Source organism: Tamandua tetradactyla, chromosome 1, assembly GCF_023851605.1.
Source record: "Tamandua tetradactyla isolate mTamTet1 chromosome 1, mTamTet1.pri, whole genome shotgun sequence".
NCBI classification, from domain to species: Eukaryota; Metazoa; Chordata; class Mammalia; order Pilosa; family Myrmecophagidae; genus Tamandua; species Tamandua tetradactyla.
The window spans coordinates 19,216,312-19,235,681 of NC_135327.1; the positions used below are offsets into that span (position 1 = coordinate 19,216,312).

Genomic DNA, 19,370 nt, shown 5'->3' on the forward strand with positions numbered 1-19,370 from the left:
TTCCCTGGATGCCTTAGATTGAACATTTCTATAGACTTGTTTTAATTGGGACATTTTCTCGGCCTTTGAACTGTATACCAGCAACTCATTAAATTCCCCCTTTTAAAAGCTGTTCCGTTTTTGGTATATTGAATTCTAGCAGCTAGCAAACTAGAATAACTGGTATTTCCCTGGAATTTTAGTACCTTTGTGACACCTAATACTCATAAATGGAGTTCTGCAACTCTGAAAGTCAGCACTGCTACATATATAATAGTTAAAATAACTGAAAAAGAGATTAGACTTTTAGAGATAAAAATCAAGCTGATGTGGTTGGGACTAAGGTAAATCAGAATACAGGGTAAAAGATGGTGTAGTGCATGTACTCTAAAGGTTCACCTACTGCATGAGACCAAGGGCAGAGAGATTTATTATGTCTATCACCTAAATTTTCTGTATCACATAATCTAAATCAATCTGTCTGTGTGGCTCATTTAAACAACTCAAAACTCATGGAGCCCAGAATGGGAACGAGGCCTTGTAATTCTGCATAGTTTCATGTAATACCCAGAGACATCCCAGACTATGGTGGGCTGAAAATTAAAAGGTATTGGTAGAGTCCCTTGAGGGAGTAGAGAAAAAAATATGGACATATTAAATTTTCTCATCTGGGAAACCTCTGGCAATCTCTCAAATATTAGGGGCTCCTAAGAAAATAGGCCAAGTCCTTGATTTTGGGGTTTGCCCTTATAAAATTTATTTCTGCAGCGGAGAAGGTAAGACTACCTATAATTATGCAAGAGTTACTTCCAGGAAACCTCTTCGGTTGCCTTGATGTGGCCTCTCTCACTAAATCCAACTTTGCAAAGAAAATTATTATCCTATCTCCTATATGTGACATGATATTCATGGGTGAAAGTCTCCTTGATAACGGGGGACATGGGTTGAGCCTGGCTCTGGCACCAAGGGATTAACAATGTCTTCTGGACTAAAAAGGGGAAAAGAAATGTAACAACAACAAAAAAAGTATCAGTGGCTAAGAGAGTTCAAATGGAGTCCAGAGGCTACTCTGGAGGCTACTCTTATGCAAACTTCAGATAGATATGGCTAATTGCCATGGTTTGCCATACGCCAACTAACATCATTCCTGTTAACCCCAAAGAACACCTAGTGTTCTGAGACTCTAAAAAAGTTTCATGTACTAAGTTTACATTCCTGAAACCTATAACTTCGAGAGGGTTCCTAAGCCAGATAAATCCTGAAACCCAGAGGGGCCGGACTCTCTAAGAACATCAACTAATTCCATCCCCCTATCCTATATTGTTGACACCCCTTTTCAATACGAAAATGTTAGAATGGGTATAGCCCAAATATCCATATACATTGGGAGTAGAATCGATGGAGAAGGAGGAATTATATCAGAGAAGAATAGGATTTAACATATGAGTATGACTGCTGAATCACTGTAATGATATTTCTTTTAGCTTTCAGTGTTTTGTAGCAGTTAGAATGAAAAACCTGAAAATGTGGAATGGTAACCCATACTAAACTTTGAAATCTGTTCTGTAATTACTTGTTAGAATGTACTTTGAAAATTATTGCTTTTTTTTGTGTATATGTTATATTTCACAATAAAAATTGTTAAAAAAAACAATTTAGAAAGCAGTTTGGTGATATCTATCAAAATTACCAATGCATATGCTTTAACCTAGCATTTCTACTGTTAGGACTATATACCATAGATACACTCCCAAAAGCTTGCCAAGGGACCCATATAGCTGAAAAAAGGTGCTGTTAGGGAACATCTTCAAGGTATATTGATAAGTAAAGAAAAAACGTACACAATATATGAGATATTATATGTCAATTTGTATAAAAATAAACAAGCATGGTATTTAAAAATAAATACAAAACAGCACTAAAATGACCCAAACTAGACTGCTAATAACCATTGCCTTTGGGGAGGGAAATTAGTAGTGTTTTTCAAACCACAAACTTCAAGTTACAACCTGCTGGTAGTTATTTTAAAAACTGATATTGAAAATTAGAACAGAATAGAAAATACAGCTTTATGAAACTTTTGTTTCAACATATTCTGAGTGCCTATAAGTGTATACTGGACGGCCATATAAAATGTTATTTTTACCATAGATCATTAAAATAAAAAGTAAACACAGTTGAAGTAGTAATCTAGGTGGGGGATGTTAATTTCTATTACATATGCTTTTTTACGGTCAAGAATTTTTCCTCAGGTTTTCCCCATCTTTGAATTCTTTTCAATATTTTATCTTTTTCAATTAAAAAAGCTTACTGAAAACTGTTTTAAAATTAAAATTAAAAAAAAACATTTAAAGACTAAAAGAAAATAAAATTCAATGTGTCTTGACTGGGAAACCAGGGTTTTGTTCAGGCTTGCATGAGAGAGTTTTGCAATGACAGCAGTGCCCTCATCTAGAATGGGCTGATGCCCAGAATGGTCTGAGCGGGGCTAACTTTTAGGGGGCAGAGTCACAAATCCTCCCCCCAACTCCAAGGAACCCCTGGCTCATAAGAGAAGACAGGAAGTTGAGGGGTCAGGAAGGGGATGGGAAGGGGAACTGGGAGTGGGATGGAAGGGGGCTGGGGGGCAACTGGGTGGGAGGCGGGCACACACCTGAGTGGATGTGAGCATGCAGCTTGAGGTAATGCTCCCGCCGGAAGAACTTCTTACACACCTGACATTTGAACCTGCCCCCGCTGCCGTGCGTGGGCAAGTGACGCCGCAGATAACGTTCACACGGAAACACCTGGAGACAGAGAGGCGCTGGCTTCAGATCTGGTTCTCTAGGCCTCCCTACCCTAGTTACCTTTTGAGCTCAAGGGGCCCCTCATTTCAGCACCTATGGAAACACCAGAGCCAGGGTTCATGTAAGTTCAGGAACTTATGGCTCCTGTTACTCACCTATAAGCCCAACCAAAGCATGTGTGCTCTGAGTTTCTGTCCAGACTATTCATTCTACCCAGAGGGCCTTTCTCTCTTAGCCTGACAAACTCCTACTCATCCTTCAAGACCCTTCACTACTTCTGCAAAATCTTCCCTGACTCCAGCAGCATCAAGCAAAGCAAACTACTCCCCTGAATGTTCATCCACATTTTATAGTGCTCAGGGACAGCATTTAACCCCTGAATTACAGCCCTTTGGTTATTCAGGGAGCTCCATGAGGGCAGAGAGGGATTTCAATTTCCCAGCACAGGGCTGAATGAAACAACTGACAAGTAAGAAATGAATGAATAACTATGTGATGATCCTGTGAATTACTGATTATATATGTAGAACAGAATGATCAAAATAAGAATGTTTGCATTTGTCTGGTGTTTTTCGGTATTTTAAAAAGCAAATTAAAAATAAATAAATAAATAATAGGGGAACAAATGTTAAAATAAACTTGAGATTGAAATGCTAGTGATCAATGAAAGGGATGGGTAAGGGGTATGGTATGTATGAATTTTTTTCTGTTGTCTTTTTATTTCTTTTTCTGAATCAATGCAAATGTTCTAAGAAATGACCGTGATGATGAATACACAACTATGTGATGATATTGTGAATTACTGATTATATATGTAGAACAGAATGATCATATGTGTTTCTTGTCATATTTTTTAATTGTAAATTAATAAAAAAAATTTTTTTAAAAAGAAATGAATGAATAAATGGACAACTAATTTTAAAAATGAATAGAAAGATAATAAAAAGTCAAAAAACATGAAAGCTAAGATCTTTTTCTTCCCCAGGCATAGGAAAGACATACATTCTCTCATTCAATTTATATTTTCATTTCATTTGTTTCAGAGAAGTGATCAAGAACACAGACCCAACTGCCTAATTATATATTAGCCCCACAATTTCTTAGCTAGGTGATTTTTTTTCTGTGCCTCAATTTCCACATCTGTATAACAGGGATAATAACAGGACACCTACCTCCTAGGGTTATGGTGGGGACTAAATGAATCAATTCATATAAAATGCTCAGAACAGCATCTGGCATAAATCATGACATCTTTTACTTGTACCACACATTCCAAAGCCTCAAGTGAAGGTTTATCATAGAAACAGCTACAATGAGGCTGAAGAAGTGAAACCAGGGCTGTCCTGGAAAATCTTCCCATAACTTGTAAGAAAATGAGTAAAACAAGGAAACAGGTTAATACATCAGGGGATACAGTTAGCAAAAACCAGACTGCAGAAAACTCCACGGACCAATGGCCCATTTTCTTAAAAAAATAAATTGAAAGAAAAAAAGGGGGTGAGGAGGGGATACGGTAGTGGGAACCTGTAGATGAAAAGAAATTCTTCTTATGCCAACAAATCACAAAATGTGAACTTGATTCAAACAAACAACTTTTTAAAAATTCTGATGTTTTTGAGACAATTGGATATTTGATGATATTAAAGGGCCAGGCCTAGTGAGGGATTCCAAATTCACTGAAAAGAAGAACAAATAATAACAATTATAATAATAAATCAGTAAGCTGAGAGGCCTCTGTTCGGACTCTGGACCTGGGCCCACGGAGAGGTCTCAGCCTGCAGCAGCTTAGCCTAACCTGGCTCAGCAGTTGGCCCTACCTCCCATGGGTAGATCAGGCCAGGCAGAGTTCTTACTCTTCAAAAATGAAGTGTCACTTGCGGATGCAACCCTGAGCACTGCTGGCACACACTGAGGTAGGCAGGGAAAAGGAAAGGGTGAGCTATTCCTTCCAGCACCATCATGCTCCCTCTGACAGCCCGGCCCTGGGAAAGTGGGCAGTGGCACCCACCTTTTGGCAATGCGGGCAGGGAAAGTTGTGCGTGGCGGTCTGCAGGTGGTGCTCCAGGGCCTCAGGGGTGGAGTATTTGTTGACGCATTTAACGCACCTAAATGGGAAGGAGTAGGAGAGGTAAGAAAGGAGCATGGGAGGACCTGGCTTGCCCAGCAGGTGCAGGAACCAGTCCACTTCCAGGGCCAACATCAGGAAGCACAAACCCAGCCTAGATTTATGTCATTCTCAAATCCATCCTCTCTTCTCACTTGCCACCATCTCTATCCCAATCAAGCTGCTATCATCTGTCACTCAGACATGTGCAACAGCCCCTCACTGGTCCCTAAGCTTAGCTTCCTTGCTGCCCCCTGTGGTCCCTTCTCTACAGAGCAGCCAGAGGCAGCCTTTAAAAAATGAAACTCAGATCAAGTTGTGCCCTTGCTTATAACTCTCCAGCTTGGCCTGCCCTCTCCCATCTGTCAGACCTCAGCTTTCTCCACTCTCCACCTGGCTCACTCTGCTCCACTTGCCCTGGCCTCCTCCAGTCATTTAAACATGCCAAGCTCATTCTCACCCCAGGGCCTTTGCACCTCCCACAACATTCTTCCCCCAAGGCTTCCCCCGGGAAGCGCCTCCTTATACTTCCCGTCTCAGCTTAAGCGTCATTTCCTCAGAGAGGCCCTCCCCAACCATCCTGCCTCAAGTTTCCTCCACTCTTCATCCTGGCCACTCCTATAAAGTCACCCAGTTTTATTTTCTTCTTAGCGTTTATTATCTGAAGTTATTTTATTTATTTTGTTACTTGGTTAATATCTGTCTCCTCCACTAACAAGTGAGTTCTGGTTTCAGGGACTTTATCTGTCCTGTCCACAACCCGGCTCTAAGCACCAAGAGAAGCTGTCACATGAGAGTCAGACAAGCAGGGATCCACACGGGCTCCTGCCTGTCTCTGAGCCTCAGTTTCCTCAGACATAAAATGGGGGTAAGAATCCCAAATGGGCCTGCCTCTCACTCAATTTAAGATTCTTCACAAGAGTCAAAGGACACCAGGCCAAACAGCTCACAACCCACAAAGCACTAAAAGCAAGATCTTTAGTCCTTTTTTCTTGTAATATTTTTATTGTAAAATCTTAACAAACATACAAACATTCTTGAAAGATCTTTATTTGTAACATCACTACGGCTAGCATGCCTTCAAGACAGCAGCTTCAGACTACAACCACCCTGAAGGAAGAAAAGATCCAGCCATCTCCTTACCAAGAAAACACCTGCCAGAAAGTGGACCTGTTTATGAGACACCAATAAGGAAATGACAGAGCAGAAATGTGGGCCCTGCCTTCTGCCACCAAGGCCAGGCAGGCTGTGCTCACAGGGGCCCAGGGGAGCCCCTTAGACTACACAGGCTTCTCAGATAACCACACGCTAAAGGTTTCCAGGTGGCATGAGAGAAAGAGGAAATGGAGGAAAGAGCAGAGCTGAGAAAGACCTAACAAGCTGCTGTGAAGCATGTGAAGACAGGCGTCCCACATGCTACAGCAGGGAAGAGCCATCAGTTGGTTAGGGAGGTAGTTTACCAAGAACTATTAAAACTAAAATTCCCTGCCAGAAATACCACCTTAACTAAGTCATGCAGGTCATATTACCAGAAATGGAACAAATCAACATTCTGTGCCTCTTGCTATGGTGCACTGAGAAGGACACACCATCACTGTGTGATATTCCTGCCCAAAGTGTGTATCCTGAATCCAAGCATCAGATAAACTGAGCACATTCTACAAATAACTGGCCTGTACTCTTTCTTCAAAGACACCAAGGTCCTGAAAGACAAAGAATGAGGAACTTTGTTTTTAACAAGACTGAAGAAACGTGACAACTGAACACAACGTATGATTCTGGATTGGATCCTGGGTCAGAAAAAGACTTTTTCTTTTCTTCTAAAGTATATTATTGGAACTATTTGAAAAAAAAAAAATTGAAAGTCTTAAATGAGATACAGAATTTTATCGATGAACAATGTTAACTCACTGACTTTGATAATTACACTGTAAGGGATTATCCTTGTGTTCAGGAAATACACACAGACAGAAAAGGGGAAAGAGGTATCATGCCTGCAAATTACTCTCTAATAGTTTAGAATATGACTAAGCAAATGTGTAAAGATTTCTAGATTATCTGGCATATCTAGATTAAGGGTACATATGGGAAGTCTTTGTACTATTCTCATAATTTTTCTGTAAGTCTGAAATTATGTCAAATAAAAAGTAAAAAAAAACAAAAAACTTTCTGCCAGTGAATGGGGAAGTGGGTCAGGGCAGATCAGGGAATTTCTTTTTACTCTATGCCCTTTGTAATTTTTAAATACTGTTTTGTGTGCACATATTATTTTTTGAAGTAAGTAATTTATCTTAAAAAAAAAAACCTTTGGCCATAGGCCTTGCAAAATCACTTCTAAGAACTTATTTACAAAGGAGCAAAGATGTATATCCAAAACTGTTCCCTACTGCATCATCTGTAATGACATCAAGCTGGAAATAATCCAGCTATTCAGCAATAAGGGACCAGTTAAATGAATTATGGCACATTCATGTATGATGAAATGCTACGTAGCTGTTTAAAAGAATAAGGCAGGTCTATTTGTGCTGAAATGCAGAGATACCCATGTTATAGGGTCCCCCCACCACATTATACTTTCATGTTTTGTTTTGTTTTTACATGGGAAACACATACTTTTCATTACAAAAGTTCTTTGTGACAAAACCAAAGTCTAGAATGATCCCACTAAAATTTCAGTCTGTTTGTTGGAAGTGGTGCAACAGGAAGATGATGTGATGAATTTTACCAAATTCAGTTGCTGTGTCTTAGATGATCTGACTCAAACTACAGCCTGTGATGTTTCTATCTACATGTTTGACACAGATGTACACCCAAAGACACATACCACGAGGTTAATAGTGGTCATTTCTGAGTGGTAAGAATTTATTTTTTGATGAGGGTTTTTTTTTTTTTTTTGAGGAGGGGTTCCTTTTCTACTCATTGTAGATGGATTACTTTTGCAATTAGTAAAAAAAAAATCAACAAATCTTTTTAAAAAGAAAATTAAATATTAGCACATATAGGATGCTGTGCATGAAATTCACTTGGGGGGTCTAGGGAGGCACCCGAGGAGACAGGAAGGGCAAGGCAGTGTGGCTCAAGGGGGCAGAGCAACCAGACTGACGGACCTATACCTCTGAAAACGCGAGGATGCTTCCACACCCACTCAAACGTTTTTGTGAGAGAAAAATAAACCCTCTTCTTGTTATTTTGGGTTTCTACTGCATGCAGCCAAATCGATATCTAAATAACACGCATCATCATAATTGCAGCAATATCATTTACTGACATCTACTATGTTCCAGGCACCATGTCTAAGTCTATGCTTGTCATACTTAATCCTTGCAAATAATCCAATCAGGACAGGCACAGTCATTATCTCCATTTTACAGGTGAAGATACTGAGGTCCAGAGTGGCTGAAAGCCTTGCCAAGGTCACCTGTTAGGTCTGTAGTCCAGCCAGGATTTGAGCACAAAGCAGGCTGGCTCCAGAGCCCTTATCTTCACCCATGACACCACTCCAACCTCAGGCCATCCAGATGGCGGCTGACCTCCTCAGTACTGACTGTCTAGCCAGGACAGCAGCCCCAACAGCTACAGAGAAGCTTCTGACACTCTGATCCCAGCCAGAGAAGCTGAGAGAAGTGACTGCAGGCACAGAGCCATCAGTACTGGCTCAATCCTTGGTCTGCCAACTCCAAGACCAGAGTTGTGAAGCTTCCAAGGGCCCAGGCTTTGGCTCGAATCCCAGCTTGGTGTTGACACTGCTGTATGGCGTGAGGTCACATCTCTTCTCTGAGTCTCAGTGTCCTCCTCTTCAAATAGGGAGAGTACTACCCCAAATCTGGAATTGTGGGTCAGTGTCCCTAAGTCAGAGCTTGGTGCCTAGTAGGTACGTCCTTCTCTTTAAGTGGCCCATCACTTGAGAGATCCACACAGCCCCAGAAACTCACAGATAATCCACAGATTCAAAGGGCAAAAGCAAAAAACTGACTACAAACGGGAATTATTCATCACTGCCTGTAGGGAGTTGAATAGTGTCCCCCTAAAAGATGGGTTCAAGTCCCAAGCCTGGGAACCTCGATGCGACCTTATTTGGAAATGGAGTCTTGGCAGATTAACCAAGTTAAGATAAGGTCATACTGGATCAAGGCAGGCTCTAAACCCAATGACTGGTGTCTTATAAGAGAAACGAAAGGAAGATTCAGATACAGACACGGAGAAAAGACACCCATGTGAAGATAAAGGCAGAAACTGGAGTGATGCAGCTACAAGCCAAGGAAGGCCAAGGCTGGCCAGCAACCACCAGAAGCCAGCAAGAGGCAAGGGAGGATTCTTCCCTAGAGCCTTCAGAGCAGCATGGCCCTGCCCACATCTTGATTTCAGTTTTTTAGACTCATGGGCTGTGAGAGAATAGTTTTTGTTGTTTTAAGCCACCCAGTTAATGGTAATTTGTTATAGCAGTCCTAGAAACTAATATACTGCCTTTTGACTGGCCAAAATTTCGCCCATTTTCCCTTTCTCTCTGGCCACATTTCTGTCTCCTCAGGGCAAGTTGCCCTACATTTCTTTTTTTGAGTCCCAACCCCCTGCCAACTTCTCAAAGCTCTTGTGATTGCTATAACACCCTTCATGGAATAACTTTACTTTCTCCCTCATGCCTCATCTATGTATTCTCTCCTGTTTCCCTTGTGCACAACAAGCCTTCTAAGTCACCTGCTATTTTATTTTTTATTTCTACACTCACTGTTCCCCTGCTAGAAATACACTCCATCCCAACCCATGTCAACCTGGAAAACTCCTTTTCATCCTTCAAAACTCAATTCAGGTATTACTGTTCGTGGGACAGCTTCCCTACTATGTCTATGAAAACATTTTATTATAGCATAGTGTATGTGTGTATTTCCAAGCTCGTCTCCCTTGAGCAGCCTATGCTTTTCAAGCTCAAGGTCTGTATTAGCTTATCTCTGAACTCCAGGAGCCTTACCCAGGAGTTATAGGGTGGGCCCCAGTAACAGAGGTCGTTAGCCAAGTCCCTGCATTACAACATTGTGCAGGAAAGCAAGCCATCTTAACGTGGAAATATTTATAGTGAATTTGGCTGAGTGTCCCCCCCACCAGCCCTCCTTGTTTTCACTAATATCTATCCCCATGCACTGTGCACTGGGTTTTGTGGGGTTGCTCTTCTCAGACGACACAGGGCAAATGCACTGCAAAATGAATGCAGAGCAAAAATGGAGGGATTTGACACTCAAATCAATAGGCTAAGCCCTTGATCTTGAGGCTTGCTAATCTGAAGCTTATGTACGCAGCAGAAAAGCTTAGCCTACCTCTAGGAATGCCTAAAAGTCACCTCTGGAGAACTTATTTTGCTGCTCAGATGTGGCCTTTCTCTCTCTAAGCCCAGATCTGCAAGTGAAATCATTGCCCTCCCCCTTAAGTGGGACACGATATCTGGGATGAAAGTCTCCCTGATGGCATGGAAGATGACCCCCAGGGATGAGCCTGGCCCTGGCACCATGGGATCAACAACGCCATTCTGGCTAAAAGGGGGAAAAGAAGTGTAACAAATAAGGTATCAGTGGCTGAGAGAGTTCAAATAGAGTCGAGAGGCTACTATGGAGGTCACTCCTACGCAAGTTTCAGTTAGACATTGCTACCTATCATAACTTGCCAAACTCGAACTAAAACCATTCCTGCCAATCCCAAAGAATACCTACGGAATCATTCAAGATTCTACAAAGATTCCATGCACTATGGTGACTTACCAAGACCTACAACTTCCAGATGGGTGCCTGGACCAGATAAGTCCTGAAATGCAGAGGGACCAGCCCTTCCTGAACATCAACTAGTCCTATCCCCAATACCATATTGTTGACAGCCCTTTCCAAAATGGAAAAGTTAGAATGGGAATAGCCCAAATACCCCTAAAGAATAGGAGAAAGATCAAAGGTGATGGTGGAGTTATACAGAGAAGGCTGGGTTTAACAAATGAGTATGACTGCTGGACCCCAACCTGAACCCTCGGTTTCCCCTCTGAGATGCCTTGCTGGTCTGAGTAGGCAGAGCCACCATGGCCGCAGCCCCCAGGCTCCCTGCCTGCCCTCCAGGGAAGAGAGAAGTGGGGCAGGCACCTACTTGTAGACAGCAGTGTCCTTCTTGGGGCTGTGCTGCGGCAGGAGGCTGTGGGAGTACTGGTGTACCCCCAAGTCGTACAGCGAGGGAAAGTCCTTGCCACAGAGGTGGCAGCGATAGCTCAGCTCCTCTTGGTGGCTCTTGATGTGCTCCAGGAACGTGTCGAGCTTTGGGAATGTCTGCGCACAGCTTTTGACCACACACTTGTACACCTTGAGGGAAGATGCAGGGCATGTGAGGGGAGACAGAAGTGGAGGACAGCTGCCTCCACTGCCGCCCCCTACCCTGTAGCATGTGCATCAAACAATGCCATTCCCTTGCTCCCCTGCCACAAGAACCGGGAGGTAGGGGTAGGGGTGGGGAGGTGGGAGGACATAGGGGAGGAGGATTTGTGTATCTTTTTTTAGTTGTGGTACAACATAACATCTCCCATATTAACTTGCTTTCAAATATATAGTTCAGTGGTATTAATTACACTCACAGGGTTGTGCTATCATCAGGATCCATTACCCAAACTCTTTCGTCATTTCAAACAGAAATTCTGCCCCAATTAAGCAATACTTCCCCATTTCCCATCCCCACCTCTGGTAACCTGTAGTCTTCTTTCTGTCTCTATGAATTTTCATATTCTAGTTATTTCTTATAATTGAGATCATCCAATATTTGTCCTTTGATGTCTGGCTTGTTTCACTCAACATGACATTCTCAAGATTCATCCGTGTTGTAGTATGTTCCAGAACTTCAGTCTTTTTACAGCTAAATAGTATTCCATTATAGTCATATATCACACTTGGTTTCTCCATTCATCCACTGATTGCAGCCCTGGTCTTATTTATTCATTTTTTTGTATGCTGTATGATGGGGGTCACATTTCATTCTTTTTCCTTGTGAGTATCACCTTATCGCAGCACCATTTGTTGAATTTTGTTTGCTTGGTTTTTTTGTTTGTTTGCTTATTTTTTTGTTTGGGAAGTGCATGGGCTAGGAATCGAACTCAGGTCTCCTGCCTGGCAGGTGAGAATTCTGCAACTGAACTATGCTTGCACCTTCTCCTGGTTTTATTTTGATTAGAGGGTCCTCTTTTCTCAGCCAGTGATGATGGCCCAATTACCCTTGCCTCAGGCTCTGAACTGCCTGAGGATGTTTAGAAAAATTATCCACAACTTGGATATGTGGTGAAAAGATGACTGCATGTCCTTTCTATTCATACTAGAGTACTGGTTCTCAAACCTGAGCCTGCATCAGAATCACAGATTGCTGGGTGCCACTCCCAGAGTTTCTGACTCAGCAGCTTGGGGCCCTGAAATGCACCTCCTAACAGCGCCCAGGCAATGCTGATGGGGCAGCCCTGGCCCCTTACCCTGAGCACTGTTATTCAGAGCATCATCAATGAGCCTGCCTAAGGGGCACTGCGCTCTCAGGCCTGTCTGGGGGTGCACATTGTTTTGACTCACTATTCACTAGAACCCAGACTCTGTAAGGTTAAACGTTAACTTGTAGAAAACTGACCAGATACAAGTGATTTTTGTTAGGGTGGAGAAGATACTCCAAGGGACATGGTTTTCACTGCCTTATAAGACATTAATCAGATTTGAATCTCATTTAGCAGTCTTATTTCAGTGTTTGCTTTTTTCACCGCTATAGTTATATACAGGTAGAGATTTCAATCGCTCATATCCTCTTTTGAACTGGCTTTGCCATCCTGCCAGTTCCCTGATTAGTGAATTAAGTAAAATCCTGACTCATGAACTCTGTGTTTGTATGAGAATTATGTTTTTAACATTTTGAAAATTACTCTCTAACAAATAGTACACAACTTGGTTCCTTACACAATTCCACACGCCCCTTCTTCCTCACAGAGTGAACCCTGATTTGCTTAGGGTGGTAACATCCTTGGCTAAAACACTTGACCCCCCTCGCTCCCATGCAACTAGAGTCAGCCATTGACTTCCTTCTTGCCAATGACATATAGTAAGTAGTCTCTGCTGAGGGCATCACCCCCAGATCAAAAAGGCAAACGCTTCCTAGGAGAAATCCCCTCAGTTTTTCTCCTTTACCCTAACTGGGATTCAGATGCAATGCGTAGAGGTATAGCAGCTGTCCTGCAACCTTGAAAAGAAAAACTACTTACTGTGCATTTCAGAGCAGAAAACTAGAAAGAGTCTGAGTCCACGATAACATTTTTGACCTTCTATACAAGCCTAGCATGGCCTATTTGTGGGCTTCTTTTGATGTGAGAAATAAATCCTATGAATTAAGCCTATTATCTATTATTTATGGCACAATAACGCATTCCTAAATGATAGGGCATCTGGCTCTGGCTAATGAGATTTGTGGAGGATTTCTGGGAAAGGTTTCCTGATTCCTAAAAAAGATACAGAAAAGGTAACCTCTTCTGCACACAGGCAGTGCTGGATTGCTGCCTACAAGAGTGACCATCATCTTAGCATCACTAGGTCTCCTGCTAAGAATCTAGTACACTGGGAAAATTTGGAGATATGGATAAAAATTTGATTACAATGATGTTCAAGATGGTTCTGTCTATAATAGCAAGATTCAGGAAATATTGTACATTCTAACAACAGGGGATTTAAAAAAAAATAGGCCATTAAAAATTATGATTTTAACTTATCCTCGCAAAGGATAGGCTAAGCCTACTTAAAATTAGGCCTAAGAGTCACCCCCAGAGAACCTCTTTCGTTACTCCGATGTGGCCCTTCTCTCTCATAGCCAACATGGCAAGCAAACTCACTGCCTTCCCCCTCTATACATGGGACATGACTCCCAGGGTGTAAACCTCCCTGGCAATGTGGAACAGAAATCCTAGAATGAGCTGGGACTCAATATCAAGGGATTGAGAAAAACTTCTCAACTGAAAGGGGGAAGAGAGAAATGAGACAAAATAAAGTGTCAGTAGCTGAGACATTTCAAACAGAGTTGAGAGGTTATCCTGGAAGTTATTCTTACGCATTATATAGCTATCAGCTTTTTAGATTAAGGTGTATTAGGCTAGAGGGAAGTGCCTGAAACTGTAGAGCTATGTCCCAGTAGCCACGTTTCTTGAAGATGATTGTATAATGATACAGCTTTCGCAATGTAACTGTGTGATTGTGAAAACCTCGTGTCTGATGCTCCTTTTATCTATGGCATGGATAGATGAGTAAAACATATGGATTGAAATAAATAAATAATGGGGGAACAAATGTTCAAATAAATTTAGTAGACTGAAATATTAGTGATCAATGAAAGGGAGTGGTAAGGAGTATAGAAAAAATAGGGGAAACAAAGGCTAAAAAATATTAGGTAGATGAGACTAATCTCATCTTATCTGGGTAGATTGACTAATAAAAAAAATTAGTCAATGAGAGGGAGGGGTAAGGGGTATGGTATGCATGAGTTTTTTCTTTTTATTTCTTTTTCTGAATTGATGCAAATGTTCTAAGAAATGATCACGATGATGACTATACAACTATGGGATGATATTGTGAGTTACTAATTAAACACCAAGAATGAATGATCATATGGTAAGAATTTTCGTGTTTGTATGTTGTTATGTTTCAAAAAAAAAAATTTAAAAAAAGAATGTATTGCTTGTACATTGTTGTATCAATAAAAAATTTTTTAAAAATTATGATTTTGGGAATCATGACATGGGAAAATGCTCAGAATATAAAATCAGGCATTTAAAAAAAGTGTAGGTCTCAAGGGCATTATGCTGAGTGGGAAAAAAAAAGAAAGAAAGAAACTAATTTCTTAAAAAAAAAAGGGCTTGATTAACACAGTGAACCCCAATGTAAACTATGGTATAGTGAATAGAATAATTATAGTCATATTGTTTCATTAATTGTAATAAAGGTGCCACATTAGTGCAAAGTGTTAATAATAGAGGGAAAGTTGTGAGTGTGTGAGGGGCATATCTGAGAACCCTGTGTTTTCTGGATGGTTTTTCTATAAACCTACAATTTCTCCAACTTAAAAAAAAAGAACTAATCTCAAAAGGCCACATACTGTATGATTCCCTTCATAAAATATTCTCGAAATAAAAAAATTATAAAGATGAGGCACAGACCAGAGTTGCCAGGGGTTAGGGGCAGCGGGAGGAGGAGGACAAGGACGACTGCCAAGGGGGATCTTTGTGGTGCTGGGATAATTCTGTAACTTGTTGTGGTGGTGCCGACACAAGCCTACGCAGGTAAAAAAATGACACAGAACTATACACACACTTTACACTAGTGTCATTTCCCTAGTTTTAGAACTGTACTGTGATCATGTAACCTCTCTGCTCCATCTTTTTGACTTCCTGTGGATCTAAAACTATTTCAAAATAAACAGTAAAAAATAAAAAAGCTATCTCAAAAAAAAGTACAATTCAAAATCATATGTATATGCATGATCCCAGTGATAATTAAAAAATAAATAAACACAGAAATGTCAGAAAATATACCGCATTTTACACTGCATTATTAGGGTTGTCTCCGGGTTACAGTGCTATGCGTGAGGGGTTTTCTTGGCCTACTGCCAAGAAATGGCACGGGGTTTGGAGTCAAACTGATCTGGTTTTGAGTCTTAGACAAGTCACTTCACCTCTCTCAGTTCTGTTTCCTCATCTACAAGATGGACATACGGAAAACACCAACTTCTAAGCTGTTTTGAGGATTGACTCAAATATTCAATGTAAACCATTTAGCAGGGTGTCCACCACATAATAGTTACTTAGGAAATGTTAAACCATACATTCTTTAGACCTTTCTGAATTTTCCAATTCTCTATCAGGTACATGGTACTTCTACAGAGAGAAAAAAAAATAAAAGTTATTTTAAAAAATAAAGACTAGAATAGAGTTATGGTATCACCCAGCAATTCCATTTGAGGAGTATAGTCAAGAGAAATAAAAACATATATTCATACAAAAACTTGTACACAAATGTTTGTGGCAACGTTATTCACAATAGCCAAAGGGTGGGAACAACTCAAATGTCCATCAATTGATAAATGGATAAACAAATGTGATACAAACATACCATGGAATATCATTCAGCCATAAAAAGGAATGAAGTTCTGATATCTACCTCAATGGATGAACCTTGAAAACACGATGTTAAGTCAAAGAAGCCAGTCACAAAAGACCACATATTATAAGATTCCATTTAAATGAAATGTCTAGAACAGGCAAATCCATAGAAACAGGAAGTAGATCAGTGGTGGTCAGGGGTGGAGGAATGGGGAATGATTGCTAATAGGTACAGGGTTTTTTTATGGGGTGACACAAATGTTCTGGAATTAGATAGTGGTGATGGCTGCACAACTTTGTGAATAAACTAAAACACTGCTGAAGTGCATAATTTAAAGAGGTAAATTGTATGGTACATGGATATCTTAATTAAAAAAACAGACTGGGGTACTGAATCCTCTTAAGTAGGTTTTTAGACATTGGATCTTCTCAGGGTACTGTGAATTTTTCCTGTACCTGATTCCTTTCATCACATGACCCTCAGGAGGAGGGGCTCCTCCCAAAGCTGGCCCTTCCCAGGTAGAGAGAAGGAGGGGCTTGGCCCATCCTGGGTGATGAGATGGCATCTGAGGGCAACCGAGACCCACTTCCCATCCTCTTCTAGGCAGTGTTCAGGGTCCCAGCACCAGCCAGGGCTCATGGCAGTGGTGGCAGTGGTGGCCATGGTCCCTGCTGCCCACCACCCACCTACCTGCTCGTTTTTATGCTGAGTCATATGGGACTTGAGCTGGAAGTAGGTGCTGAACTTGTTGGGGCAGAACTGGCACAGGTAGGAGCTATCGATGAACACCACTTGCTTGGTCTCCAGCTTGTCCCCATCATCCTCATCTGCCAAGGGCAAGGTCTGGGCTTGTGGGGTGCTCGACAGGGTCTGGCCCAAACCTGTGGAGAAAGCCAAGGAGGAAAGTCACTGAAAAGAGCAGAAAAGTCAGAATGGAGAGGCACATCATTCCAGAAGGATCCATAGGGCACCCACCATGTGCTCTGTTGTATTTATCCCACCACCTACTAAGTGCTTGGTGTTGGATACAAACCACGAGGCCATTCCAGAAGGAGCCACAGAGCACCCACTGTATGCTCTGCTGCTTCTCCCGCCACCACTAAGTGCTTGGCATTGGACACCGTGCTCAAGGCACTGCACCTGTTCTCAGCTGACATGCACAGATACAGTGTTCAGGATGATAAAATACTGAATTATCTGCACACGGATTGGAAAAGTTATTGCCTCAAGAACTCCCTCCCTGTCCTTCCCCTTGGCCTTGCAGACCTCTCCACAGTTGTTAAAAGCTCTGAATATCCCTCCTAGCTGTACATATACTGCCTCCCCAGCATCTTGTTCTAACTGTAACCATGTGTCCAGCTGTCCCTCCCTCACTCAGCTATTCCTCACTCCCTCTGAAATCAGGAGAATCACCTCATCTCTGGAAGCCCAGGGGCCTGGCACATATTGGGCCTCCATAAGTGTTCACTAAGTGGTTGAATTCTTGCTGTGAGGCACTGCTGGGGTTTTGAAAGAAAGGAAAAAAAAAAGTTTCTTCCCCATGTAGCTCACAAAACACACAGAATGGCAAAACACACATTAAGGCAATTCCAACAGGAAGCACTGATAGAAGGAAATAAAATAAAAGTGGCGCAACAAAACACCCCCTTCCTTAGCTGGCACGTGGCTGGTGGTGCTGAGCCTTGGGGCTGCACCGGAAGGGGCTACAAAGAGACTTCTTTTGCCCTACACTCTCCATTGTGGTGGCTGTGGGTCACATGTGGCTACTGAGAACTTGCAACGTGGCCAGTCCAAATTCAGATGTGCCATAAATGTAAAATACACACTGGATTTTGAAAACTTAGCATTAAAAGAAAAGAATGTAAAATATTTCAATAACAATTTCTATTACATGTTTAAATGATAATATTTTTTATATACTGGTCTCTAAACAAAATATAGTATTATTAAAATTAATCTCATCCTCTTCTTTGCTGTTTTTAATGCTGCTACTAGAACATTTTAAATTATATGCTTGTATTGTATTTCTATTGGACTTACCTAGTAAGTCCACAGCCCCCATGTAAAAGGGGATCTAAACTAACATCAGGGATAGAATCATTAGCTCAGAGACAAGTGATGGCTCAGATGAAAATCCTCCCAAATACTGAGGATCTTGGAGACCATCTGCCCACAGGAGTCAAATAGGTTTTCAATTACTGATCAATGAATAGTGACTGCTCAGAGCATTGTAAAAACAGATTCTAAGGCAGGATCCAGGCTCAGCAGAGAAGGTGGGTGATTGATTAGTGATGTCTACTTCCGATACAGGATTAGAGTAACACCACAGATTGCATACTTGCTGTCCCTCCCTTTATCCTCCACTTCACTGTAGAAAATCACACAGAAGCTCAGGGAGGCCAAGTCTGCCAAAGGTCACACAGCTAGCAACAAAATCTGCAAGGCTACCGAAGATTGGGGTGGGAAGAGTGGCACCCCTCACCTCCACCCACCTGTACTTTCCTCATCCTCCTGCCTGCTGGGGTTCAAAGCCATGACCTGCACAGTCACAGAGTTCCGAGAGACAGTGCCACCGCTGCGCCCCGGGGGCCACACTTTGTGGGTCTGCATGTGTTTCTTGACATTAGACTTCTGGGCAAAGGCCCGGCCACAGGCAATGCACTGGAAGGGCTTCTCACCAGTGTGGCTGTGGGAGAGACAAGGCTTGTCAGCATCAGACCAGGGGCTCAGAGTCGCCGGGACGATGCAAACAGAGCATCCAGGTGCTGCTGGCAACCACCCCGACACCAAGAGGATAAGCCTCGTGCTGAGGAATGCAGACAAAAGAGGGGGAAGGGCTGGGCCCCTGATGACACTGCTACACTGCTGAATCAACCAGCCCTGGAGCTGACCTCTGTGGCCCTCTCATACAGTGGGATAATACATTTCCTAGTTGTTTAAACCCACTTAAATGAGGGTTTCTGTTATTTGCAGGAGAAAACATCCTAGCTGATACAGCACAGCACTTGTATCATCCTTTAATGTTTTTCTTCAAAAAACTCATTTTTTAAAAACTTACAAGTAATTTTAAAAGGAAGCTTCTTATTATTTTTGAACATGGAAAATCACCTGCTATAAACATAAAATACAAATGCAGCAATCATAAAATAATGTTATTAAGACAATAGCAGCATTGTCCAATATGGTAGGCACAAGCCACGTGGAATTACTTAACTTTAGTCCATCAAAGTGAATCAAATTAGCAATTCAGTTCCTCAGTCACACTAGCCACATTTCAAGTGCTTAAAAGCCATATAGGGTTAGTAAATACCATATTGGACAGTGGAGATTTGAGCATTTCCTTCATTGCAGAAAGTTCTATTGGACAGTGGGGTC

General features: G+C 41.8%; 1 protein-coding gene across 1 annotated transcript in view; it reads right to left on the reverse strand.

Annotated features, from left to right (window-relative positions):
* The window catches only part of ZNF341 (zinc finger protein 341), a 55,919-nt gene that overhangs the window by 12,828 nt on the left and 23,721 nt on the right, over positions 1-19,370 (reverse strand). The window contains exons 8-12 of the mRNA XM_077111140.1: positions 18,488-18,681; positions 16,686-16,876; positions 10,987-11,195; positions 4,774-4,870; positions 2,633-2,765 (exon numbers count right to left, since the gene is read on the reverse strand). Of these exons, the coding sequence (XP_076967255.1) occupies positions 2,633-2,765; positions 4,774-4,870; positions 10,987-11,195; positions 16,686-16,876; positions 18,488-18,681 (824 nt within the window). The remainder of the gene's footprint in view (positions 1-2,632; positions 2,766-4,773; positions 4,871-10,986; positions 11,196-16,685; positions 16,877-18,487; positions 18,682-19,370) is intronic.